A 27109-nucleotide genomic window follows, 5' to 3' on the forward strand; every position below is an offset into this window, starting at 1 on the left:
CAGGGACTAACTGAGTTATGTCCCCTATAGCTGCTGTTATATATACTGCGCCTAAATTTAGTGCCCCCCCTCTCTTTTTTACCCTTTACTGTAGTGTAGACTGCAGGGGAGAGCCAGGGAGCTTCCTTCCAGCGGATCTGTGAAGGAGATATGGCGCCAGTGTGCTGAAGGAGATAGCTCCGCCCCTTTTTCGCGGACTTTTCTCCCGCTTTTTTATGGATTCTGGCAGGGGTAATTATCACATATATAGCCTCTGGGGCTATATATTGTGGTATTTTTGCCAGCCAAGGTGTTTTTATTGCTGCTCAGGGCGCCCCCCCCTAGCGCCCTGCACCCTCAGTGACCGGAGTGTGAAGTGTGTATGAGGAGCAATGGCGCACAGCTGCAGTGCTGTGCGCTACCTTGGTGAAGACTGATGTCTTCTGCCGCCGATTTTCCGGACCTCTTCTTGCTTCTGGCTCTGTAAGGGGGACGGCGGCGCGGCTCCGGGACCGAACACCAAGGCCAGTTCCATGCGGTCGATCCCTCTGGAGCTAATGGTGTCCAGTAGCCTAAGAAGCCCAAGCTAGCTGCAAGCAGGTAGGTTCGCTTCTTCTCCCCTTAGTCCCTCGCTGCAGCGAGCCTGTTGCCAGCAGGTCTCACTGTAAAATAAAAAACCTAATTATATACTTTCTTTTTAGAAGCTCAGGAGAGCCCCTAGTGTGCATCCAACCTCGGCCGGGCACAAAATCTAACTGAGGCTTGGAGAAGGGTCATAGTGGGAGGAGCCAGTGCACACCAGGTGACCTAAAAGCTTTCTTTAGTTGTGCCCAGTCTCCTGCGGAGCCGCTATTCCCCATGGTCCTTTCGGAGTTCCCAGCATCCACTAGGACGTCAGAGAAACTACTGGTAGTTTTTTCTCCCCAAACATAATACCCTTTTTTGTGGTACCTGGGGTCACCTCAGAAATGTGTAAAACATTTTTCATTGCCTCAATCATATAACGAGTGGCCCTATTGGACATTACATTAGTCTCTTCGTCGTCGACACTGGTATCAGTATCCGTGTCGACATCTGTGTCTGTCACCTGAGGTAGCGGGCGTTTTAGAGCCCCTGATGACTTTTGAGACGTCTGGGCAGGCACGGGCTGAGAAGCCGGCTGCCCCACATTTGGCATGTCGTCAAATTTTGTATGTAAGGAGTCGACACTTTCGCGTAATTCCTTCCACAAGTCCATCCACTCCGGTGTCTGCCCCGCAGGGGGTGACAACACATTTATAGGCACCTGCTCCTCCTCCACATAAGTCTCCTCATCAAACATGTCGACACAGCCGTACCGACACACCGCACACACACAGGGAATGCTCTGACAGAAGACAGGACCCCACAAAGCCCTTTGGGGAGACAGAGAGAGAGTATGCCAGCACACACCAGAGCGCTATATAATACAGGGATTAACTAAATTATATCCCCTATAGCTGCTATATATGTATTTTGCGCCTAAATTTAGTGCCCCCCCTCTCTTTTTTACCCTTTTCTGTAGTGTAGACTGCAGGGGAGAGTCAGGGAGCTTCCTTCCAGCGGAACTGTGAGGGAAAAATGGCGCCAGTGTGCAGAGGGAGATAGCTCCGCCCCTTTTTCGCGGACTTTTCTCCCGCTTTTTTATGGATTCTTGCAGGGGTATTTATCACATATATAGCCTCTGGGGCTATATATTGTGATATATTTGCCAGCCAAGGTGTTTTTATTGCTGCTCAGGGCGCCCCCCCCCCCAGCGCCCTGCACCTTCAGTGACCGGAGTGTGAAGTGTGTATGAGGAGCAATGGCGCACAGCTGCAGTGCTGTGCGCTACCTTGGTGAAGACTGATGTCTTCTGCCGCCGATTTTCCGGATTCTTCTTGCTTCTGGCTCTGTAAGGGGGCCGGCGGCGCGGCTCCGGGACCGAACACCAATGGCCGGTTCCACGCGGTCGATCCCTCTGGAGCTAATGGTGTCCAGTAGCCTAAGAAGCCCAAGCTATCACCAGTTAGGTAGGTTTGCTTCTTCTCCCCTTAGTACCTCGCTGCAGTGAGTCTGTTGCCAGCAGATCTCACTGTAAAATAAAAAACCTAACATATACTTTCTTTCTAGGAGCTCAGGAGAGCCCCTAGTGTGCATCCAGCTCGGCCGGGCACAGGATTCTAACTGAAGTCTGGAGGAGGGTCATAGTGGGAGGAGCCAGTGCACACCAGGTAGTCCTAATTCTTTCTTAGCTGTGCCCAGTCTCCTGCGGAGCCGCTATTCCCCATGGTCCTTACGGAGTCCCCAGCATCCACTAGGACGTTAGAGAAAATAATAATAATAACAACTGTATGTCAGGTTCCAGGTAGGAGAGGAGGAGGCTGTAATGCTTGCTTCCAGTGCAGAGTGGGCTGAGGTGGACGGGGCGGCCAGCATCTTCCTTCAGGCATGGGCGTCTCCAAGCAGTAAGCTGCACTGTTTCTATATGAAATGTCAATACAGAGCAGCTTTCTGCCACATCAGAGTGCCGGGCAGTAGGGACATTTTACTGGGAGTACTGGCCGAGAAATATAGCTTGGGAAGAACACTGCAATACCGCACTTTGAGACCGATGAAGCTCGTTTGCGGAGTATATCTTATGTATTTTTGCACATACACTGAAACTGAGTGTGTGCAAGTACAGGCAATGCAGAGTTGAATGCATTTCCCATTACGACTGAAGGGCATAACTGGGTGTGCTCAGGTAGGCAAAGTTCAAAGGCAGTATGTCAATGGAGCTGCAAGCACACAGGATTGGGCTGAAGCATGCATACTGTCTGCACCTAGTACAGAGCTGGTGCAAGTGTGCAATGATGATGGTCATCCGACTAAATGCGCGGATTGGGACAGTCTACCCTTAGAGACACGTACAACTCTACATATGAGCAAACATAGGCATTTAGGGGCAGATGTATTAAGCCTGGAGAAGTGATAAAGCAGTGATAAGTGCAAGGTGGTAACGCACCAGCCAATCAGCTCCAATATGTAAATTTACAGTTAGGAGCTGATTGGCTGGTGCACTAACTGTAAATTTACATATTGGAGCTGATTGGCTGGTGCGTTACCACCTTGCACTTATCACTGCTTTATCACTTCTCCAGGCTTAATACATCTGCCCCTTGTTCCTTGCACACAATCTGGGAGCAAGCCTTCAACTCTGCTGGCTGCACTCCAACGTCCCCACCTCTCCCCCTCCCCCTCCTTAGAGAACCATTATGTAGAGAACCTGCTGCTCTGCACAAACGCTGACTTTTACTGGGCAATTTGAGCTATAAGAGTATCTATAGAAATAGAAAAGGAATCATTTGCCAAAAAAAAAAAGAAAAAAATTAGAAGAAAAAAAAAACTTAGAATCCACCTCTGTCACAAATCACATACTTTCCTCTGCTGTATGTGGATATCCCAAGTAAACTTCAAGGACAAAAAGAAAAACCAAACAAAACGGCAACTGGCGACTTCACTATTAAGTCATTCTTACTCAGCTAGAATGCTCAATGAATTTTGACACCAAGTAACATAGATCATTCTCCCCACCCATAGCAAAATGTGTCACCCTCCTTCCAGTTCCAACTGTTACAGCACTAAAAACAAACAAAAAGGAGATCTAGCTAATGCTGGGTATACACTGGATGATATATCGGTCATTCTATTGAACGGCCGATCGGCCAGTGTTTACAACGATATGTTTGTAAACCCTGTCGTTCACAAACTTATTGTGTCGGCCCTACAACACACACAATGACCAATATCTACAGACATATTGGTGCCTCGTTATGTGTGTGTGTATGGGCAATCCGGTAATTGATGTCTGAACTGGGTGGGCCCTTGTAAATGCCCGCCCAGTTCGTGATGTCAGTCACGACGGATCGGGCAGTGTGTATGTACAACACATTGCCCGATCCGGCTATAGATATATCTGCAGATCCATTAATCTGCAGTTATCTACCAGTGTGTACCCAGCTTAATAATGCAATTAAATGAACATATACACAAACTGTATGACTAAATGCTTGCAGGCATGTTCAGTTACCCCATTTAATAACAGAGTTATCTATTTATATATTTGACATGTCTATCAACTACTTGCCTGGGGTGGACGCATCAGATGCGATCACACCAGGGTGGGCTTTCCATGATGCCTGCCACCATGTCAGTGGAGCTTGCTAGCAGCTGTTGGAAACTAATCTTCCAGCAGCTGTCAGGCTCAGCCCACCCGGCTGGCTTTTTGGTTGCCACAGCATCCTCTCCTGAGCACCCTCCTGCTGGTCTGGCTTCAGGAGGGGATGCAATCATAAAAGGACCGACCATCCGTGACTGCAGGAACACAGACAGGGCGGTATCCTATTAGCCCAGAAGCCATTTTGGCAGATCAAAACGGACCGATGGTCATTGTCGTGGTATCCAATTAGAGACTGTTTTGATCGACCAAAATTAGCCCAGCGACAGCATAAAAACACAAGGGGTCGAGGATAAGTATGAGATCCCATATGTTATCACGGTTCCGGTGGCCCCTTATCACGGAGATATATATATATTAGGATTTTGGTACTTACCAGGTAAATCCTTTTCTTTGAATCCATAGGGGGCACTGGAGTTACTCTTGGGATATGGACGGCTTCCATAGGAACAAGGCACTGAATAGTTAAATTTAGAACTCTACTCCCCTCCATATCCCAGAGTACCTCAGTGTTTTTTACTGAGCCGAACAGGAGCTATAGAGAGGTTGACAATGGAGAATTACATATAACATAACGGACAACAATAAAGTTGACACATAACGTGACAGACAACTAAACAGTTGGCACTATAACCGCTAGAACTTGAAACTTTGAACCAGTCGGTGAGAATGTGTTACCATAAGATCCTCTGAACTTACCACAAACCAGGTAAAACTGCTCTGGGTGGGCGTCCAGTGCCCCCTATGGATTCAAAGAAAAGGATTTACCTGGTAAGTACCAAAATCCTATTTTCTTTTTCATCCACTAGGGGTCACTGGAGTTACTCTTGGGACGTACCAAAGTTTCCCCCGTGGGCGGGAGAGCTGTTTGGCACCTGTAACACTAGGCGGCCAAAGCTAGATGCTGATGCCGCAAACGTATCAAACTTATAAAAGCGCACAAACGTGTGCACTGATGACCATGTAGCCGCCCGGCAAAGCTGCGTCGTAGAAGCTCCACGACCAGCTGCCCACGAAGTTCCCACAGAACGTGTGGAATGAGCTGTTACTGATGTAGGCGGCTGTAACCTAGAATGAAGGTAAGCCTGACGAATGGTCAGTTTAATCCATCTGGATAAAAGTCTGCTTAGAAGCTGGCCAACCCATCCTGGCAGCATCATAGAGAACAAACAACGTATCCGTCTTCCGAACTGTAGACGTTCGGGATACATAAACACGTAATGCGCGTACCACATCCAAGGTTCCAGAATTTCCTGTCAACACAGGAACTACTATTGGTTGATTGATGTGAAATGATGACACTACCTTTGGTAAGAAAGTGGAATTCGTCTTAAGTTCCGCTCTGTCATCATGAAACACCAAATACGGTGGCTTGCACGACAAGGCACCCAAATCTGAAACACGCCTTGCTGAAGCTAAGGCTAGTAGAAAAATTGTTTTCCAAGTGAGAAAATAAGAATTTACTCACCGGTAATTCTATTTCTCGTAGTCCGTAGTGGATGCTGGGTACTCCGTAAGGACCATGGGGTATAGACGGGCTCCGCAGGAGACTGGGCACTCTTAAAAGAAAGATTAGGTACTATATCTGGTGTGCACTGGCTCCTCCCTCTATGCCCCTCCTCCAGACCTCAGTTAGGGAAACTGTGCCCGGAAGAGCTGACATTACTAGGAAAGGATTTGGAATCCAGGGTAAGACTCATACCAGCCACACCAATCACACCGTACAACTCGTGATAACTATACCCAGTTAACAGTATGAACAATAACTGAGCCTCTCTCAACAGATGGCTCATACAATAACCCTTTAGTTAAGCAATAACTATATACATGTATTGCAGAGAGTCCGCACTTGGGACGGGCTCCCAGCATCCACTACGGACTACGAGAAACAGAATTACCGGTGAGTAAATTCTTATTTTCTCCGACGTCCTAGTGGATGCTGGGTACTCCGTAAGGACCATGGGGATTATACCAAAGCTCCCAAACGGGCGGGAGAGTGCGGATGACTCTGCAGCACCGAATGAGCAAACTCAAGGTCCTCCTCAGCCAGGGTATCAAACTTGTAGAATTTTGCAAAAGTGTTTGAACCCGACCAAGTAGCAGCTCGGCAAAGTTGTAAAGCCGAGACCCCTCGGGCAGCCGCCCAAGAAGAGCCCACCTTCCTCGTGGAATGGGCTTTTACTAATTTAGGATGCGGCAGTCCAGCCGCAGAATGTGCAAGCTGAATCGTGCTACAGATCCAGCGAGCAATAGTCGGCTTTGAAGCAGGAGCACCCAGCTTGTTGGGTGCATGCAGGATAAATAGCGAGTCAGTTTTTCTGTCTCTAGCCGTCCTGGAAACATAAAGTTTCAGGGCCCGGACTACGTCCAGCAACTTGGAATCCTCCAAGTCCCTAGTAGCCGCAGGCACCACAATAGGTTGGTTCAAATTAAACGATGATACCACCTTAGGGAGAAATTGGGGACGAGTCCTCCATTCTGCCCTTTCCATATGTAAGATCAGATATGGGCTTTTACATGACAAAGCCGCCAATTCTGACACACGCCTAGTCCAAGCTAAGGCTAAAAGCATGACCACTTTCCACGTGAGATATTTTAGCTCCACGGTCTTAAGTGGCCCAAACCAGTGGGATTTTAGGAATCCAACACACGTTAAGATCCCAAGGTGCCACTGGAGGCACAAAAGGGGCTGAATATGCAGCACCCCTGTAACAACGTCCAAACTTCAGGCAGTGAAACCAGTTCTTTTTGAGAGAAAAAGGGATAGGGCCGAAATCTTGGCCTTTATGGATCCTAATTTTAGGCCCATAGTCACTCCTGACTGTAGGAAGTGCAGGAATCGACCCCCCTGGAATTCCTCTGTAGGGCCTTCCCGGCCACACACCAAGCAACCTATTTTCGCCATATACAGTGAAAAAGTCTTGCTTTCACGTCTTTCCTAGTCTTTATCAGCGTAGGAATAACTGCATCCGGAATGCCCTTTTCCGCTAGGATCCGGCGTTCAACCGCCATGCCGTCCAACGCAGCCGCGGTAAGTCTTGGATCAGACAGGGTCCCTGTTGCAACTTGTCCTGACTGAGAGGCAGAGGCCATGGGTCCTCTGACAGCATTTCTTGCAGTTCCGGGTACAGAGTCCTTCTTGGCCAATCCGGAGCAAAGAATATTGTTCACACTCCTCCGTTTATTACAATTCTCAGCCCTTGGGTCTGAGAGGAAGAGGAGGGAATATATAGACCGACTGGAACACCCACGGTGTTACTAGTGCGACCACAGCTATCGCCTGAAAGTCCCTTGACCCAGCGTAAACCCTTTTTTATCTTTTTATTGAGGTGGGACGCCATGTAGTCCACCTAAGGCAGTTTCCATCAATTTGCAAAACTACGTGAAGACTTCCTGATGAAGTCACCACTTTCCCGGGTGGAGGTCGTGTCCACTCCCGGAATGAACACTGCTGACAGTGCGCTTACTTGATTCTCCGCCCAGCGAAGAATTCTGGTGGCTTCAACCCTCGCCACCCTGCTCCTTGTGCCGCCCTGGCGGTTTACATGAGCCCCTGCGGTCTGACTGGACCAGAACCGGTTGGTCGCGAAGCAGGAACTCCGCTTGACTTAGGGCGTTGTATATGGCCCTTAGTTCCAGGATATTGATGTGAAGGCAAGTCTGTTGGCTTGACCACAAACCCTGGAATTTTCTTCCCTGTGTAACTGCCCCCCACCCTCGGAGGCTTGCATCCGTGGTCACCAGGACCCAGTCCTGAATGCCGAATCTGCGGCCCTCGAGAAGGTGAGCACTCCGCAGCCACCACAGGAGAGACACCCTGGCCCTGGGGGATAGGGTGATTAACCGATGCATCTGAAGATGTGATCCGGACCACTTGTCCAGTAAGTTCCATTGTCCTTGCATGGAACCAGCCGAAGGGGATGGCCTCGTATGATGCCATCATCCTTCCCAGGACTCGAGTGCAGTGATGCACTGACACCTGTTTGGGTTTTCAATGGATTCCTGACCAGTGTCATGAGCTCCTGAGCTCTATCGGGAGATAAACCCTCTCCTGGTCTGTGTCTAGGATCATGCCTAGGCGAGGCAGATGAGCTGTAGGAACCAACTGCGACTTCGGAATATATAGAATCCAGTCGTGTTGCCGTTTCACTTCCAGAGAAGGTGATACGCTGTCCAGCAACTGCTCTCTTGATCTCGCTTTTATGAGGAGATCATCCAAGTATGTGATAATAGTGACACCTTGCTTCCGCAGGAGCACCATCATATCCGCCATTACCTTGGTGAAATTGGTAATGACAATCCCGTACCGCAATTCTGAGGTACGCCTGATGAGGTGGATAAATGGGGACACGAAGGTATGCATCCCTTATGTCCCGATTCATTTCGGGCTTGCAATGACCTCTCTTAGCGATTCCATCTTGAACCTGAACCTTTTCAGGTATATGTTCAGGGATTTTAATACAATATGGGTCTAACCGAACCGTCTGGTTTCGGGATTATAACATGGTCGAATAATAACACCCTCTTGTTGAAGGAGGGGACCCTTGACCACCACCTGTTAAAGATACAATTTACGAATTGCAGTTAACACTGGCTCCCTCTCTTGGGGGGGAAGCCCGCCGGGTCCTCGGTGAGGGGGCATCTTCTCACAGTCCAGCCTGTATCCCTGCGATACAATTTCTATTGCCCAGGGATCTAACAGGGAGTGAACCCACTTGTGGCTGAACTTACGAAGGCGTGTCCCCACCGGGCCTAGCTCCGCCTGTGGAGCCATAGCGACATGCGGTGGATTTTTGTAGAGGCCGGGGAGGACTTCTGTTCATGGGAACTAGCTGTGTTGTACAGCTTCTTTCCTCTGCCCCCGGCTCTGACAAGAAAGGAAGCACCTCAGACTTTCTTGTTTCTTTATTCGAAAAGCTGCATTTAATAATGTCGTGCTTTCCAAGGCTGTGCAGGAATATAAGGCAAAATATCAGAATTACCAGCTATAGCTGTGGAGACCAGGTCCGAGAACCTTTCTCCACACAATCCTCAGCCTTCCATATGCCTCTTAAGTCGGCATCATCTGTCCAATGTATATTCTACAGGACACGTCAAGCAGAAATCGACATAGCTTTTGTCTCTAGGACCCAGTATACTCATGTCCCTTTGGGCATGCTTTATAATTATATATCTATCACTTAAGACAGCATCTTAAAATATTTATATGCATACTAGGGTCGCAATCTCTGCTGATAAGGTACCTGTCCACGCTGCCACAGCGCTATAAACCCATGCCGACACAATCGCCGGTCTGGGTAGTATACTAGAATGTGCACACTATCTGCAGGATCCCTGAGAATAGCTAGTGAAAACAGGACACCCAAGGGGGAGATTCTCAACACATCCTGGCCCTAGTGGGGAAAGGATACAGCCAGAGAATTCTTTTGTGGGAAGCTGCCGTCTCTTGTCTGGAGATTCCCGCTCTTTTTCCTCATGAGAGGAGGGAAATTTACCTCAGCATTCTTCCCCTTAACATGTGTACTCTCGTGTCAGGGACAGATGAGTCATCAGTGATATGCAAATCATCTTTTATTCCAATAATCATATATTGAATATCTTTTAGCCCTCTTGGCTGTAACTTTGCATTATCGTAGTCGACAGTGGAGTTAAACTCCGTGTCGATACTTTGTTATTTTGGATAGTGAACATAGAGAGAGACTCTGAAGGACTCTGTGACATAGGGACAGACCAGGGTAGATTTCCTTTCTGTTCCCTAACCTTTTGTGCAATAATTTTACCTCAGCACTTACACATATCCAAACAGGTGTCGGCGTTGTCGACGGAGACACCCTCCCACACACTTATCCGCTCTATCACCTCCTTAGAGGAGCCTTTTACCTCAGACATGTCGACACACGCGTACCGACACACCACACACACAGGGGATGCTCTATTTGAAGACAGTTCCCCCACCAGGCCCTTTGGAGAGAGAGAGAGAAAGTATGCCAGCACACACCACAGCGCTATATAATACAGGGATGTACACTATACTGAGTGATTTTTCCCCTATAGCAGCTTATATACACAGTTTTGCGCCTAAATTTATGTGCCCCCCCCTCTCTTTTTTACCCTTTGTGTACCAGGATACTGCAGGGGAGAGCCTGGGGAGCTTCCTTCCAGCTGAGCTGTGAAGAGAAAATGGCGCCAGTGTGCTGAGGAAGAAGGCCCGGCCCCCTCAGCGGCGGGCTTCTGTCCTTTTATGTACTTTAATGGCGGGGGTTAATGCACATATACAGTTTATCAGACTGTATTATGTGCTTTTCGCCAAGTAAGGTAATCTAATTGCTGCCCAGGGTGCCCCCCACAGCGCCCTGCACCCATCAGTGACCGGAGTGTGTGGTGTGCTAAGGGAGCAACGGCGCACAGCTGCAGTGCTGTGCGCTACCTTAATGAAGACCGGAGTCTTCAGCCGCCGATTTTCAACTTCTCTTCGTTCTTCTGGCTCTGCAAGGGGGACGGCGGCGCGGCTCCGGGACCGGACGACCGAGGACTGGGCCTGTGTTCGATCCCTCTGGAGCTAATGGTGTCCAGTAGCCTTAGAAGCCCAAGCTAGCTGCAAGCAGGTAGGTTCGCTTCTCTCCCCTCAGTCCCACGTAGCAGTGAGTCTGTTGCCAGCAGATCTCACTGAAAATAAAAAAAACCTAACAAATACTTTCTTTTCTAGGAAGCTCAGGAGAGCCCCTAGGGTGCATCCAGCTCTGGCCGGGCACAGATACTAACTGAGGTCTGGAGGAGGGGCATAGAGGGAGGAGCCAGTGCACACCAGATATAGTACCTAATCTTTCTTTTAAGAGTGCCCAGTCTCCTGCGGAGCCCGTCTGTACCCCATGGTCCTTACGGAGTACCCAGCATCCACTAGGACGTCAGAGAAACTTAATATCCACTTGTTGTAAGGGTTTAAAATAAGAAGACTGTAAGAAATCTAAAACCAGATTCAAGTCCCATGGCGCTGTAGGTGGAATGAATGGAGGCTGTACTCGGAGGACTCCTTGCAAAAAAGTGTGTACCGACGGCAACAGAGCCAATCGTCTTTGAAAGTAAATTGACAACGCAGATATCTGCACCTTTAGTGTAGATAAACACAGTCCTCCATCTAACCCTGTCTGAAGAAATAACAAAAAACGGGATAACTTGAAAGATGAAGTCGGAAACTTCCGATCTTCACAACAAGCAATATAGACACGCCAAATTCTGTAATAATGAGCTGCCGTAACTGGCTTCCTAGCTCGTAACATGGTTGGTATCACCGATTCTGGAATGCCCTCTCTTCTTAAGAGGGCGGTCTCAACAGCCACCCCGTCAAACACAGCCGCGCTAAATCGGGGTAAAGAAACGGACCCTGTTGTAACAGGTCCGGACGTAGTGGGAGCAGCCAAGGATCGTCTGCGAGTAGCCCGCGGAGGTCCGAGAACCAAGCCCTCCGAGGCCAATGAGGCGTCACTAGTATTACTGTGACGGACTCTCTTTTGATCCGTTTTAGCAACAGAGGGAGCAGCGGAAACGGTGGAAACAGATACACGAGGCTGTACGGCCACGCGATGGTGAGAGCATCCACCGCCACTGCCTTTGGATCTCGCGTTCTGGACACATACTGGGGGGTTTGGTGATTGTGGCGAGATGCCATCAGATCCACTTGAGGGTAACCCCACCTTTGGACCAACATGTGAAACACTTCTGGATTTAATGCCCATTCTCCTGAGATAATCCGCCTCCCAGTTGTCCACTCCCGGAATGAACACTGCCGACAATATCACTTGGTGTCGCTCGGCCCAATTGAGGATTCGAGCTACTTCCCGCATTGCTATGCGGCTTCTCGTTCCTCCTTGTTTGTTGATGTATGCGACTGCCGTCGCATTGTCTGACTGCACCTGAACAGTCCGAGACCGAAGCATGTGCACTGCTTGTCGTAGCGCATTGTAAATTGCCCGGAGTTCCAGTACATTTATAGACAGCAATCTTTCGTGATCTGTCCAGAGACCCTGGAGCTGACAATTTTGAATTACAGCTCCCCAACCTCTGAGGCTCGCGTCCGTCGTTAGAATTATCCAATTCCAGGCGCCGAACCGTTTCCCTGCGGTTAGATTGTGTACTTTGAGCCACCAGAGTAGAGACACTTTGGCCCGTGGTGACAACCTCACCCTGTGGTGAATCTGCAGATGCGAGCCTGTCAAAGTCGAAAAATATCACGCTACACGTTGCCATATATTCACCCCATGCACTTGCCCGCTGCACGTGCACATTCTCTCCCGTGCGTGCGGATACTCGCAGTTGCGTAATGGAGCTTCTACGGCAGTGCACATTGGCGCGTGGTATGTGCATTTATGGTATTGTTTGTGTGCGTCTAGCGGGCGACTCAAATGTTACATAGTAAATCCAAATAGTATGTTTTATAGATAATGTTCCCCTTAATAATAACTGTAAGTTTGTTTATTGTAACTGGTCGCTGGACAGAGGAGTTCCTCTTTGCATGATACGAAGGGTCAGACAGGGTTTGAGCAGTGGTGTTTGGTACCTAACTAAAGAACATTTTATTAGAAACAATCCGGTGCTGGTTAGGTAAAGATTAATCGCTCCTGCGTATAGTTATGTCTATTAGTAGTTTCTGGACATTTACTATATTTGCGGTTCTTTATCCATGCGGCAGGAATTCTGAGATTCCCTCCCACCTGAGCAGTTTGATATAGTCACAGCCCACCTGTTCAAACTAACCTATGACCTTTTGTTATGATGCGAGGAGACATTCCTGTGTCCAATGAACAATAAGATTGTAGGGCCCTTTGTAGTACACTGTATGTTGTGTATATAAGGGTCACTGTCCCCAGACCGGCCAGTACTCTCTCTCTCTCATCAACATTTATCTCTGATAATTGGAGGACTGGATCCGGTTGCGCTAGCGAGTGTTCCCCGTATGGTATGTTTCTCTGTGGCCACTTTGTTACCCGTTTTAATGTTAGCCATTCATTCTTAGTCTATGTATTTGTGATCGTTCGCTGTTGTGTATATTTCTGTTTAGTTATTCTGTTAGATATTTATGTTAGCCTGTAGTGTATGAACTGTTAACTGTTTTTTTCCCTTTTACTTAGCTAAATATTGTTAGTAAAGGTGTTGGAACCTTAGCAAGGTATTGTGTGTTTATTACATTGCTGAGGGTAATCGGAGCGTCTCAATCGCTCAAACAGCTAGCTTACAGACCAAGGTTAAACAGTTATATCATTGTAGTATCTCAACACTAAGAATTACCGTATAAGCATACTCTGTGTAAGGTTTAAAAATAAGAATTTACTTACCGATAATTCTATTTCTCGTAGTCCGTAGTGGATGCTGGGGACTCCGTCAGGACCATGGGGAATAGCGGCTCCGCAGGAGACAGGGCACAAAAATAAAGCTTTAGGATTAGGTGGTGTGTACTGGCTCCTCCCCCTATGACCCTCCTCCAAGCCTCAGTTAGGATACTGTGCCCGGACGAGCGTACACAATAAGGAAGGATATTGAATCCCGGGTAAGACTCATACCAGCCACACCAATCACACCGTATAACTTGTGATCTGAACCCAGTTAACAGTATGACAAACGTAGGCGCCTCTGAACAGACGGCTCACAACAATAACAACCCGAATTTGTTTGTAACAATAACTATGTACAAGTATTGCAGACAATCCGCACTTGGGATGGGCGCCCAGCATCCACTACGGACTACGAGAAATAGAATTATCGGTAAGTAAATTCTTATTTTCTCTAACGTCCTAAGTGGATGCTGGGGACTCCGTCAGGACCATGGGGATTATACCAAAGCTCCCAAACGGGCGGGAGAGTGCGGATGACTCTGCAGCACCGAATGAGAGAACTCAAGGTCCTCCTCAGCCAGGGTATCAAATTTGTAGAATTTTGCAAACGTGTTTGCCCCTGACCAAGTAGCAGCTCGGCAGAGTTGTAATGCCGAGACCCCCGGGCAGCCGCCCAGGATGAGCCCACTTTCCTTGTGGAATGGGCCTTGACAGATTTAGGTTGTGGCAAGCCTGCCACAGAATGTGCAAGTTGAATTGTGCTACAAATCCAACGAGCAATCGTCTGCTTAGAAGCAGGAGCACCCATCTTGTTGGGTGCATACAATATAAACAGTGAGTCAGACTTTCTGACTCCCGCCGTTCTTGAAATATATATTTTCAATGCCCGGACCACGTCCAACAACTTGGAATCCTCCAAATCGTTAGTAGCCGCAGGCACCACAATAGGCTGGTTCAGGTGAAACGCTGACACCACCTTAGGCAGAAAATGAGGACGCGTCCGCAGTTCTGCCCTGTCCGTATGGAAAATCAGATATGTGCTCTTATATGATAAAGCCGCCAATTCTGATACTCTCCTGGCTGAAGCCAGGGCCAGTAGCATGGTTACTTTCCCTGTAAGATACTTCAACTCCACCGATTTGAGCGGCTCAAACCAATGGGATTTGAGAAAATCCAAGACTACATTAAGATCCCACGGTGCCACTGGGGGCACAACCGGGGGCTGTATATGTAGTACTCCTTTTACAAAAGTCTGGACTTCAGGAACTGAAGCCAATTCTTTCTGGAAGAAAATCGACAGGGCCGAAATTTGAACCTTAATGGACCCCAATTTGAGGCCCATAGACAATCCTGTTTGCAGGAAATGTAGGAATCGACCCAGTTGAAATTCCTCCGTGGGGGCCTTCCTGGCCTCACACCACGCAACATATTTTCTCCAAATGCGGTGATAATGTTGTGCAGTCACCTCCTTCCTGGCTTTTACCAGTGTAGGAATGACCTCTTCCGGAATGCCTTTTTCCCTTAGAATTCGGCGTTCAACCGCCATGCCGTCAAACGCAGCCGCGGTAAGTCTTGGAATAGACACGGTCCCTGCTGAAGCAGGTCCCGTCTTAGAGGTAGAGGCCACGGATCCTCCGTGAGCATCTCTTGAAGTTCCGGGTACCAAGTTCTTCTTGGCCAATCCGGAGCCACTAGTATCGTTCTTACTCCCTTTTGCCGTATAATTCTCAGTACTTTTGGTATGAGAGGCAGAGGAGGGAACACATACACTGACTGGAACACCGACGGTGTTACCAGAGCGTCCACAGCTATTGCCTGAGGGTCTCTTGACCTGGCGCAATACCTGTCCAGTTTTTTGTTGAGGCGGGACGCCATCATATCCACCATTGGTTTTTCCCAACGGTTCACAATCATGTGGAAGACTTCTGGATGAAGTCCCCACTCTCCCGGGTGTAGATCGTGTCTGCTGAGGAAGTCTGCTTCCCAGTTGTCCACTCCCGGAATGAATACTGCTGACAGTGCTATCACATGATCTTCCGCCCAGCGAAGAATCCTTGCAGCTTCTGCCATTGCTGTCCTGCTTCTTGTGCCGCCCTGTCTGTTTACGTGGGCGACTGCCGTGATGTTGTCCGACTGGATCAACACCGGCTGACCCTGAAGCAGGGGTTTTGCCAGACTTAGAGCATTGTAAATCGTTCTTAGCTCCAGTATATTTATGTGAAGAGACATCTCCAGGCTTGACCATACTCCCTGGAAGTTTCTTCCCTGTGTGACCGCTCCCCAGCCTCTCAGACTGGCATCCGTGGTCACCAGGACCCAGTCCTGTATGCCGAATCTGCGGCCCTCTAACAGATGAGCACTCTGCAACCACCACAGAAGAGACACCCTTGTCCGTGGCGATAAGGTTATCCGCTGATGCATCTGCAGATGCGATCCGGACCATTTGTCCAGCAGATCCCACTGAAAAGTTAGTGCGTGGAATCTGCCGAATGGAATCGCTTCGTAAGAAGCCACCATCTTTCCCAGGACTCTTGTGCATTGATGCACAGACACTGTCCCTGGTTTTAGGAGGTTCCTGACAAGTTCGGATAACTCCCTGGCTTTCTCCTCCGGAAGAAACACCTTTTTCTGAACCGTGTCCAGAATCATTCCCAGGAACAGCAGACGTGTCGTCGGGGTCAACTGAGATTTTGGAAAATTCAGAATCCACCCGTGTTGTTGCAGCACTAGTTGGGTTAGTGCTACTCCGTCCTCCAGCTGTTCTCTGGACCTTGCCCTTATCAGGAGATCGTCCAAGTAAGGGATAATTAATACGCCTCTTCTTCGCAGAAGAATCATCATTTCGGCCATTACCTTGGTAAAGACCCGAGGTGCCGTGGACAATCCAAACGGCAGCGTCTGAAACTGATGACAGTTTTGCACCACGAACCTGAGGTACCCTTGATGTGAAGGGCAAATTGGGACATGCAGGTAAGCATCCTTTATGTCCAGGGACACCATAAAGTCCCCTTCTTCCAGATTCGCTATCACTGCTCTGAGTGACTCCATCTTGAACTTGAATTTTTGTATGTACAGGTTCAAAGATTTCAGATTTAGAATAGGTCTTACCGAGCCGTCCGGCTTCGGTACCACAAATAGCGTGGAGTAATACCCCTTTCCCTGTTGTAGGAGGGGTACCTTGACTATCACCTGCTGAGAAAACAGCTTGTGAATGGCTTCCAATACCGTCGCCCTGTCTGAGGGAGACGTTGGCAAAGCAGACTTTAGGAACCGGCGAGGGGGAGACTTCTCGAATTCCAACCTGTAACCCTGAGATACTACCTGCAGAATCCAGGGGTCCACCTGTGAGCAAGCACACTGTGCGCTGAAATTCTTGAGTCGACCCCCCACCGCTCCTGAGTCCGCTTGTAAGGCCCCAGCGTCATGCTGAGGGCTTTGCAGAACCCTGGGAGGGCTTCTGTTCCTGGGCAGGGGCTGCTTGCTGCCCTCTCTTACCCCTTCCTCTGCCCCGAGGCAGATATGACTGTCCCTTTGTCCGCTTGTTCTTATAGGACCGAAAGGACTGCGGCTGAAAAGACGGTGTCTTTTTCTGTTGGGAGGGGGTCTGAGGTAAAAAGGTGGATTTTCCGGCAGTTGCCGTGGCCACCAGATCCGATAGACCGACGCCAAATAATTCCTCCCCTTTATACGGCAATACTTCCATATGTCGTTTGGAATCCGCATCACCTGACCACTGTCGCGTCCATAAACTCCTTCTGGCAGATATGGACATCGCATTTACTCTTGATGCCAGAGTGCAAATATCCCTCTGAGCATCTCGCATATAAAGGAAAGCATCCTTTAATTGCTCTATAGTCAATAAAATACTGTCCCTATCCAGGGTATCAATATTTTCAGTCAGGGAATCCAACCAGACGACCCCAGCACTGCACATCCAGGCTGAGGCGATGGCTGGTCGCAGTATAACACCAGTATGTGTGTATATACTTTTTAGGGTAGTTTCCAGTCTCCTATCCGCTGGATCCCTGAGGGCGGCCGTATCAGGAGACGGTAACGCCACTTGTTTTGATAAGCGTGTGAGCGCCTTATCCACCCTAGGGGGTGTTTCCCAGCGCGCCCTAACCTCTGGCGGGAAAGGGTATAATGCTAATAACTTTTTTGAAATTAGCATTTTTCTATCTGGGTTAACCCACGCTTCATCACATACATCATTTAATTCCTCTGATTCAGGAAAAACTACAGGTAGTTTTTTCACCCCCCACATAATACCCCTTTTTGTGGTACTTGCAGTATCAGAGATATGCAAAGCCTCCTTCATTGCCGTGATCATATAACGTGTGGCCCTACTTGAAAATACGTTTTTTTCATCACCGTCGACACTAGATTCAGTGTCTGTGTCTGGGTCTGTGTCGACCGACTGAGGTAAAGGGCGCTTTACAGCCCCTGACGGTGTCTGAGACGCCTGGGCAGGTACTAACTGGTTTGCCGGCCGTCTCATGTCGTCAACTGATTTTTGTAATGTGCTGACATTATCACGTAATTCCATAAACAAAGCCATCCATTCCGGTGTCGACTCCCTGGGGGGTGACATCACCATTATCGGCAATTGCTCTGCCTCCACACCAACATCGTCCTCATACATGTCGACACACACGTACCGACACACAGCAGACACACAGGGAATGCTCTTATCGAAGACAGGACCCCACTAGCCCTTTGGGGAGACAGAGGGAGAGTTTGCCAGCACACACCCAAGCGCTATAATATATATGGGAACAACCTTATATAAGTGTTGTTCCTTATAGCAGCTTAAATATATCCAATATATCGCCAAAAAATGCCCCCCCTCTCTGTTTTACCCTGTTTCTGTAGTGCAGTGCAGGGAAGAGTCCTGGGAGCCTTCCTCACAGCGGAGCGGAGCAGGAAAATGGCGCTGTGTGCTGAGGAGAATAAGCCCCGCCCCCTATTTCGGCGGGCTTTCCTCCCGTAGTTTCAGATAACTGGCATGGGTTAAATACATACATATAGCCTCAATGGCTATATGTGATGTATTCTTTTGCCATAAGGTATTAAAATATTGCTGCCCAGGGCGCCCCCAGCAGCGCACTGCACCCTCCGTGACCGCTTGGTGTGAAGTGTGTGACAACAATGGCGCACAGCTGCAGTGCTGTGCGCTACCTTCATGAAGACTGAAGAGCCTTCTGCCGCCTGTTTCCGGACCTTCAATCTTCAGCATCTGTAAGGGGGGTCGGCGGCGCGGCTCCGGGACGAACCCCAGGGTGAGACCTGTGTTCCGACTCCCTATGGAGCTAATGGTGTCCAGTAGCCTAAGAATCCAATCCATCCTGCACGCAGGTGAGTTGAAATTCTCTCCCCTAAGTCCCTCGATGCAGGGAGCCTGTTGCCAGCAGGACTCACTGAAAATAAAAAACCTAAAAAACTTTTTCTAAGCAGCTCTTTAGGAGAGCCACCTAGATTGCACCCTGCTCGGACGGGCACAAAAACCTAACTGAGGCTTGGAGGAGGGTCATAGGGGGAGGAGCCAGTACACACCACCTAATCCTAAAGCTTTATTTTTGTGCCCTGTCTCCTGCGGAGCCGCTATTCCCCATGGTCCTGACGGAGTCCCCAGCATCCACTTAGGACGTTAGAGAAAGGTTATTATCTGTGTGTACGCTCGCTGTGTGTATCCCGTACTCACAGCGCAGCGTGTGTACGTAACTTGCGTACCACGTGCGAGGTCTTTGTACGCAAATAGCGTACGAAGTGCGTAGCACGTGCACGAGGGACAGCGGCCATTACGGCTTCACGATATTAGTAAATAGCTTGTGTTCTAAGGTAAATAATCAGCTTTATCAAGCCCGACCACTGTGCGAGCACATCCAGTTGAAAAGGACGTGAGTGGAATCTCCCGAACTTAAGTGCTTCGAAAGCCGCCACCATTGTGCCCAAGAGGCGAATGCACAAATGTACCGAGACTGTGCGTGGCCTGAGCACTAATTGAACCAGATGACGAATGACCTGCACTTTCTGTTCTGGTAGGTAAATTCTTTGATTTACCGTATCGAAAATCATACCTAGGAATTAAAGTCGTTGAGACGGAATCAGATGTGATTTCTTGAAATTGACAATCCAACCGTGCTGAACCAGTACATTGTACGTTAGCAACGCATGTTGGAGGAGCATCTGGTGAGACGGAGCTTTGATGAGCAGATCGTCCAAGTACGGAACTATTATAACTCCCAGGGATCTGAGATGAGCTATCACAGACATCACCTTGGTGAATACCCGAAGTGCTGACGAGAGGCCAAACGGTAGAGCCTGAAACGGATAATGGTTTTGCCGTATTGCAAACCGTAAAAACCTTTGATGAGGTGGCCAAATCGGAATGTGTAAGTACGCATCCTTGAGATCCAGTGCAATCATGAATTCCTGTGGCTCTAAACCTGCAATTACTGACCGCAGAGATTCCATCTTGAATCTGTAGTAAGTGACGTACTGATTGAGACCCTTTAAGTTCAATATTGGCCTGACCGAGCCATCTGGCTTTGGTACCACAAACAGACTGGAATAATAACCCTGACCTTGTTGGTGTACAGGGACCGGAATCAAAACTGCTGCATCCAGCAGGGACTGAATGGCAATTTGCAGAACCACCCTCCTGTCGTCCGACAGAGGCAGTCCTGTCTTGAAAAACCGCAGTGGCGGGAGACATTCGAACTCTATTTTGTAACCTTTTAACACTAAATTGCGGATCCACCCATCTGTGGACGTCTGGAGCCATGCCACCTGGAACGTCTGAAGGCGTGCTCCCACAATTGGAGATCCGAGATGGGCTGGGAGCCCGTCATGCCACTGGCTTGTCAGTGACCTTAGGGTCCTAACGACTGGTGTTGGTTTGTTGGAAACCACGTCCACGACCTCGTCTACCAGGCGTGGCTGTTCCTCTGCCACGCCCGCGAAAGGACTGAGGTCTAAAGGATTTGAAGGCCGGTCCAGAGTATCTCCGTCTAGGTACTGTTGGAGGCACTGGTAAGAAAACAGATTTTCCTCCCGTGGCCTCCGAAATCCATTTGTCCAATTCAGGACCAAACAACTTCTCGCCACCGTAACGTAACGCCTCTATACCTTTTTTGACCTCCGCCTGCCAAGACCGCAGCCAGATTGCTCGTCGTGCTGTAACTAGCGAGGATGAAAGGCGAGAAGTGAGCTGACAGACGTCAGAAGAGGCTGTACATAGATAATCAGCAGCTTCCCAGATTTGATCAGCGAGAAGTATAAGGTGATCGTCACGTAAGGCACTTGAGTTCTGTTATCCATACCATTAGCGCCTTAGTTACCCCAAATGCCAACCAACCCAGGTCTAAGCAACACTCCTGCTGCTGTATACATGGACTTTAGCATAGCTTCTATTTTACGGTCCGACGGGTCTTTGAGCGTAGTAGCAGTTGGTACTGGTATGGTTAATTTCTTTGTACGTTTAGACACAGACGAATCCACCACTGGCGGATTCTCCCATGTAGCCGTCACAGACTCTGGAAACGGGTAACTAGACTTAAATCTGTGAGGTATAGAAAACCGTCTATCCGGATTCTTTCGTGTTTCTAATAACATCTTATTAAGAGATTCCGAAACAGGAAAACACATTGGAGTTCTCTGTCGTTTAGTAAAGACGACCTCATCATTTGTCATCGGCTCCTCAGTTTCTGTAAACTTCAGAGACTGACGCACCGCTCTGATGAGATTATCAATGCCCGGGCTGTCAAAATCGTCAGTATCTGACTGCTGGTCTACTTCGCCCTCCTCACCGTCATCTTGCTGAAAGAGGTCTGGAATAGAATCGTCAGAATGCAACATAGCAGAAACTGGTAAATCATAACACAAATGAAATTTATCCTCTCCCCAAAGTGGACTTGGACTTTTGGCAAGGCTGAGACCCCTCCGGTAGTTCTAGCGGTCTCACCTTAGACTCAGATCTTGACGCTTCCCGCTCTTGACGAGCGGCGGCCAATTCTGATTGTAATCCAGCCATAACCTGTGTTAGCATAGCCCATGGAGGGTCTGGGGATGAAACTGGCTTTTTTAACCGGAGCCAAACTTGTATTCGTAGCTGAATCCACAAAACATACTGTACATGTGGTAGATCCATCCGGCAACACATTCTTACAGACATGGCAGTGGGACTGCTTTTTTGTTTTTGCTGGTGCCTTACTGATTATGCAGACAGACAACACAAAATACAAAGACAGACAACTTGCATGACTCAGTAAAATTGTACTAAGGTGTCTCTCTCTATATATATATATATATATATATATATATATATATATATATATATATATATATATATATATATATATATAGCGGCTGGTGTCGGATCGGCACTCTCCTGGATGTGGAATGGATTGCTCCGGTGCCTTCTGGAAAAATTCATGCAGATGAGTAGCTGTGTGGCAAACAGCGGCACTCAGAGACTGACAAAGCCAAATGAAAGTAAAGTGCTGGTGCTATTTATTCCATAAAACAGGCTAAGTATTCCAACGTTTCGGGGCGCGCAAGCCCCTTTGTCAAGGTGAGCCAAATACAGAGTGAAGTGAAAAGCATAAAACGATTACCTTTATGGTGAAGGAGACCCGCAAGTGGGAAGGACAGCAGCGTCCAGGGGAGCGTGATGCTTCCGTCCCGGAAGAAGTGACGTGTGTGGGCCGCGACCACGTGATCCTCCTGCGCGTCACAGACCTCCGCGTTGTCATGGCAGCCCGACGCCCGGTGGTTGTCATGGATGCTGGGAGTCAACGTGGGTGTCAGGGTCGCGGAGGAGGAGTGGCCTGGACTGAAATAATAAACAAACGTGCAAGTTATACAGTATAAGTGTGTACGAAAGCAAGAAATGCAGTGCATGGTTAAACATGGCTATATGTAGTGATCGAAAAGTGGCATCCGCTGTCACCTGGTTAGTAACTAACACATACATTGTAAGTACCTGAGACTTCATCAATATTATTTCAGTTTACCTCATGGTAATTGTTAACCACAGGAGTCAAGCACAGCACTTTTTTGCACTTTAGCACTTTTTGTGTACGTCACATGGAAGATTCTTTCCATACCCAGTAATTTTTTGCACCTTTGCACAATTACTTCAGTACTGTTGCCGGTTGATCAGAAACCCTGGCACAACATGTCACTACCTGCGGCACGTGGAGCAGCATCTAGCCATCAGGCTAACTTATACAGCTTCACGAGTGCAGATGCTGACCGACTGCTATTTACAGAGGGACTTACTCCAGCTGATGAAGAACTCTGCATGGATGACATTTACCACCAACTGATTAAATTGAAAAAAAGAGAAGTGGATTATTTAATGCACGGGATTTCGTTGTCTAATTACCATCGTGACAAAATGATCCCCAGAGGCTTCCGCATTCGTAACGTCCCTACCATCGGCAGATTCAACACAGATTTCTGTGATCGATGGACAGGAATCCTTAACAAATGCAGCATGGATCTCATGCTGCTGGTGGTGGAGGAAGCCGGCAGAGAACTCAAAGTTACCAGGGACAAGATCCAGTCCTTCGAGCAGGAACACCATCTATTACTCAACATGGAGTGCAACCAAGCATCCATAAAGAAGCTACAAACGGCCTGTGATAACCATAAAAAGGAATTAATCAAATTCAAACGGGTCAAACAACAGATAGTCCGGGAGGACTATGAAACAAATCGCGTCTACAGATGGCTTTCCGGCGGGGAACCTGGTGACCACAAGCCATATAACTATCGATCAAAATTCAGCTGGCGCAGACGTAGAGAACAACGATATAGAGATAACGCTACTTCCAACAGCGACAGTGATTTTGTCCTAGCTGACTCAGAAGGTCCCATGGAATCCCAGGAGCCCCCTTTAGGGGCAAAGCCTGCCATAGTGGCAGGCACAAAAACCAGAGGACGCCCACCCGCAGGGGACAACAAAACAAAAGGCTCCAAAAGCAGCAAGAAGTGAATTTGATTTACAACCTTTCAGACCGTATACTTACCAAACTAGAAATTCAAGTTCTCAATCACGGTCTGTCATTCGTCCCCACGAATAGATTTGATGAACTCACTTGGCAAACCGAGCTTCATAAGTTCACCCGCAAACTCCGCCTACACGAGTTTTTCCATGATCATGTACCTGCTATTACATTTGAACCACATCAGAATTTCATCAACTCCGTCCGAAATTCCAAATTTGACCCACCTTCGTCCAATCCATCGATAAAGACCTTCACGCGGCTGTTGGACGATTCCATAACTAAATACACCCATGCTGACCAAAATCATCACTACAACATGTCACGATCTGAGTTTAAAAGCACTAAAGAAGATGGGCACCTACAAAGACATCGTAATCCTCCCCGCTGACAAGGGGGGCGGGATAGTCATCATGAATCTGACTGACTACAAACGTGAGACATACCGGCAGCTGGACGACATGACAGTATATGAAGCACTAACCACGGATCCGACTAAACAATTTAAGGCCGAAGTAGACAACATACTTGACACAGCATGTACTACAGGTCTTATATCCAGCAAACTATGCAATGCTCTTAAACAAGAGTTTCCCGTAGTGCCATTACTATTTCTAGTTCCCAAGATACCTAAGAGTCTGGACCATCCACCCGGCAGGCCTATAATTTCTGCGCACAATGCACTTTACCAACCCATTTCTATCTTTTTGGATAGCATCCTCCAGCCACTTATTTCTGTACAACCGAACTACACCAAGGACACTACCAGTTTCCTAAACCAACTCAAAACCGTTGGCACGGTACCCATGGAGACTATCATTTGTACGGTAGATATTTGCAGTCTCTATACGAGCATCCCGCACGATCAAGGGTTAGCTGCAATGAGGTCATTTTTGATTCAATCCAACATGAGAAACCTAGACCACAGTTTATTCCTCCAATTACTTGAATTAACACTGACCCGCAATTATTTTTTATTTGACAGGAAGTTCTACCGTCAATTAAACGGTTGCTCCATGGGAAGCAATGTATCCCCCTCGTTCGCCAACGTGTTCATGCTGAAGGAAGAACAGGCAATGTTCTTTAATAGTGGCGAATATACAAAATATATTTTACATTACTCCAGATACATAGATGACGTCTTTCTATTATGGACTGGCGGTAAAGAAAAATTTGAAAAGTTTACCGCAAGTATTAACAACAGACGGTCTCCCATCAAAGTCACATATCAATGTGACTCTAGTAAGTTAAACTATCTGGATGTCAATGTTATCATCAGGGACGGCATTATATATACCGAAGTATATCACAAGCCCACTGATAAGAATACCCTTTTGCGCTACAATAGCCACCACCCTACAGCCCTAAAAAGGGGACTACCCAAGTCACAATACATCAGGGCAGCCAGAATTACAAGTGATCCTGCCAAACTTGAAGTGACCTTAAAGAACGTAACCGAAAGGTTTAAAAACAGAGGTTACAAGAATGGACCACTACGGGATTATGAACAAAAAACATCAGCCATGAACAGAGATGACCTCTTGAAGCCTAAAATTAGGAACGATCAGGCCATTATACCTTTCGTGTCACGATATAACACCTCAAGTCCAGTGGTCCCACGGGCCCTGAAAGCATTGTGGCCCATCGTTACAACTGATAAAAATTTGACCGGGTTACGGAACAAAAGGCCCATGATGTGTCACACTAAAGGGAGAAGCATCAAAGACTTCGTGGTACATTCAGATATCACGGGGTTCAACTCAACTCCAGCCCCTAACTTTCTAACAAAACCAGCAGGTTGTTATAAATGCCTAGGCTGTGAGACATGCAAATTGATGACTACTGGCCCAAAGTTTACATCCACCTCGACAGGTATAACTTACAACATCAAACACGTGCTTACCTGCACAACGACACATATTGTTTATTTAATCACCTGCCCATGCAAGTACCAATACGTGGGTAAAACCATACGCAATGCCAGGGAACGCTTTGCATTGCATAGATCTGCACTAAAAGCGGCATTATCAACTAAGAAGTCTGAACAACCCGTTGCCAGACATTACGTGGAAAAACAGCATACTTTGAAGGATCTACAGTTCCAAATTATTGATCATATACCCCCCAATTTAAGAGGTGGTGACAGGGCTGGCATCTTACTCAGACGAGAGGCCACCTGGATGTTCAAACTTGACACCGTCAGACCGAAAGGTCTTAATGACAGAATACAATGGAGCGTCTTTTAAACCACACTCTTGCAGTCTTTCACTATACGGACCCGTGTCGATGTCCATAATTACCAAGGCTTGGACATTCCTTCATATACATCCTGGTCCTAGATCACCGAATACTTTCCAGCAATTCAGTTGTAGATGCATGTCTGTCTTCCACTAGCTTAGCAAAACCCTCTTTCCATATCAGTTTATTCATGCAACTGTCACTATAATGTATTGTCACCATTTACGTATAATGTATGTGTTAGTTACTAACCAGGTGACAGCGGATGCCACTTTTCGATCACTACATATAGCCATGTTTAACCATGCACTGCATTTCTTGCTTTCGTACACACTTATACTGTATCACTTGCACGTTTGTTTATTATTTCAGTCCAGGCCACTCCTCCTCCGCGACCCTGACACCCACGTTGACTCCCAGCATCCATGACAACCACCGGGCGTCGGGCTGCCATGACAACGCGGAGGTCTGTGACGCGCAGGAGGATCACGTGGTCGCGGCCAACACACGTCACTTCTTCCGGGACGGAAGCATCACGCTCCCCCGGACGCTGCTGTCCTTCCCACTTGCGGGTCTCCTTCACCATAAAGGTAATCGTTTTATGCTTTTCACTTCACTCTGTATTTGGCTCACCTTGACAAAGGGGCTTGCGCGCCCCGAAACGTTGGAATATTTAGCCTGTTTTATGGAATAAATAGCACCAGCACTTTACTTTCATTTGGCTTTGTCAGTCTCTGAGTGCCGCTGTTTGCCACACAGCTACATACATATCTATATATATATCTATCTATCTATCTATCTATCTATCTATCTATATATATATATATATATATATATATAACTCCACCAGTAACCGGCACTCAGTTATCAGCTGCAACTGCCCCCGGTGCCTATCCTTGCTGCTGTGCAAACATATATATATACCATATGGTCAGATGGCACTCCGGCGGGACTTCACTTAAGAAATAAAGTAGAGACCAGGCTCTTTTTGCTGCGGTAACGTTTCAGTTGTATTCCAACTTTCGTCAGACCCAAATACATACATTTAAAATACAAACTTTTATAGCTTACCCTCCACCACATGTCGTGTCTTCTCCGGCCCGGACGCGCTGGCAGGGAAAGATGACGTCATCCCGCACGCACCGTGCGGCGCGCTCCCGCCCATGTCAGCGTCCCAGTAACCTAGGAGACACATCAATACAAAAACATACAGTGTAACACATTATGCTGTATAAAGTGCATGTGCAAATACCGGACATTGTTGGCAAGTGTGGCTCGTTATAGCTGATCATCTTACTATAAACATATATTATATAAACATGACTGCATATCAAAACAGT

At 47.8% G+C, this 27109-nt stretch overlaps 1 protein-coding gene across 2 annotated transcripts in view; it reads right to left on the reverse strand.

Moving 5' to 3' along the window:
• DUSP22 (dual specificity phosphatase 22) overlaps positions 1 to 27109 on the reverse strand; it is a 264351-nt gene that overhangs the window by 222703 nt on the left and 14539 nt on the right. The window contains exon 1 of one of the 2 annotated variants that reach the window (XM_063923059.1): positions 26841 to 26867. The exons of the other annotated variant lie outside the window; for it this stretch is intronic. Within the exon in view, the coding sequence (XP_063779129.1) occupies positions 26841 to 26852 (12 nt within the window). The 5' untranslated portion in view covers positions 26853 to 26867. Of the gene's footprint in view, positions 1 to 26840; positions 26868 to 27109 lie in introns of those variants that run through there. 2 annotated transcript variants of the gene reach the window in all.

The sequence above is a fragment of the Pseudophryne corroboree genome, chromosome 5 (assembly GCF_028390025.1).
Source record: "Pseudophryne corroboree isolate aPseCor3 chromosome 5, aPseCor3.hap2, whole genome shotgun sequence".
Lineage (NCBI taxonomy): Eukaryota > Metazoa > Chordata > Amphibia > Anura > Myobatrachidae > Pseudophryne > Pseudophryne corroboree.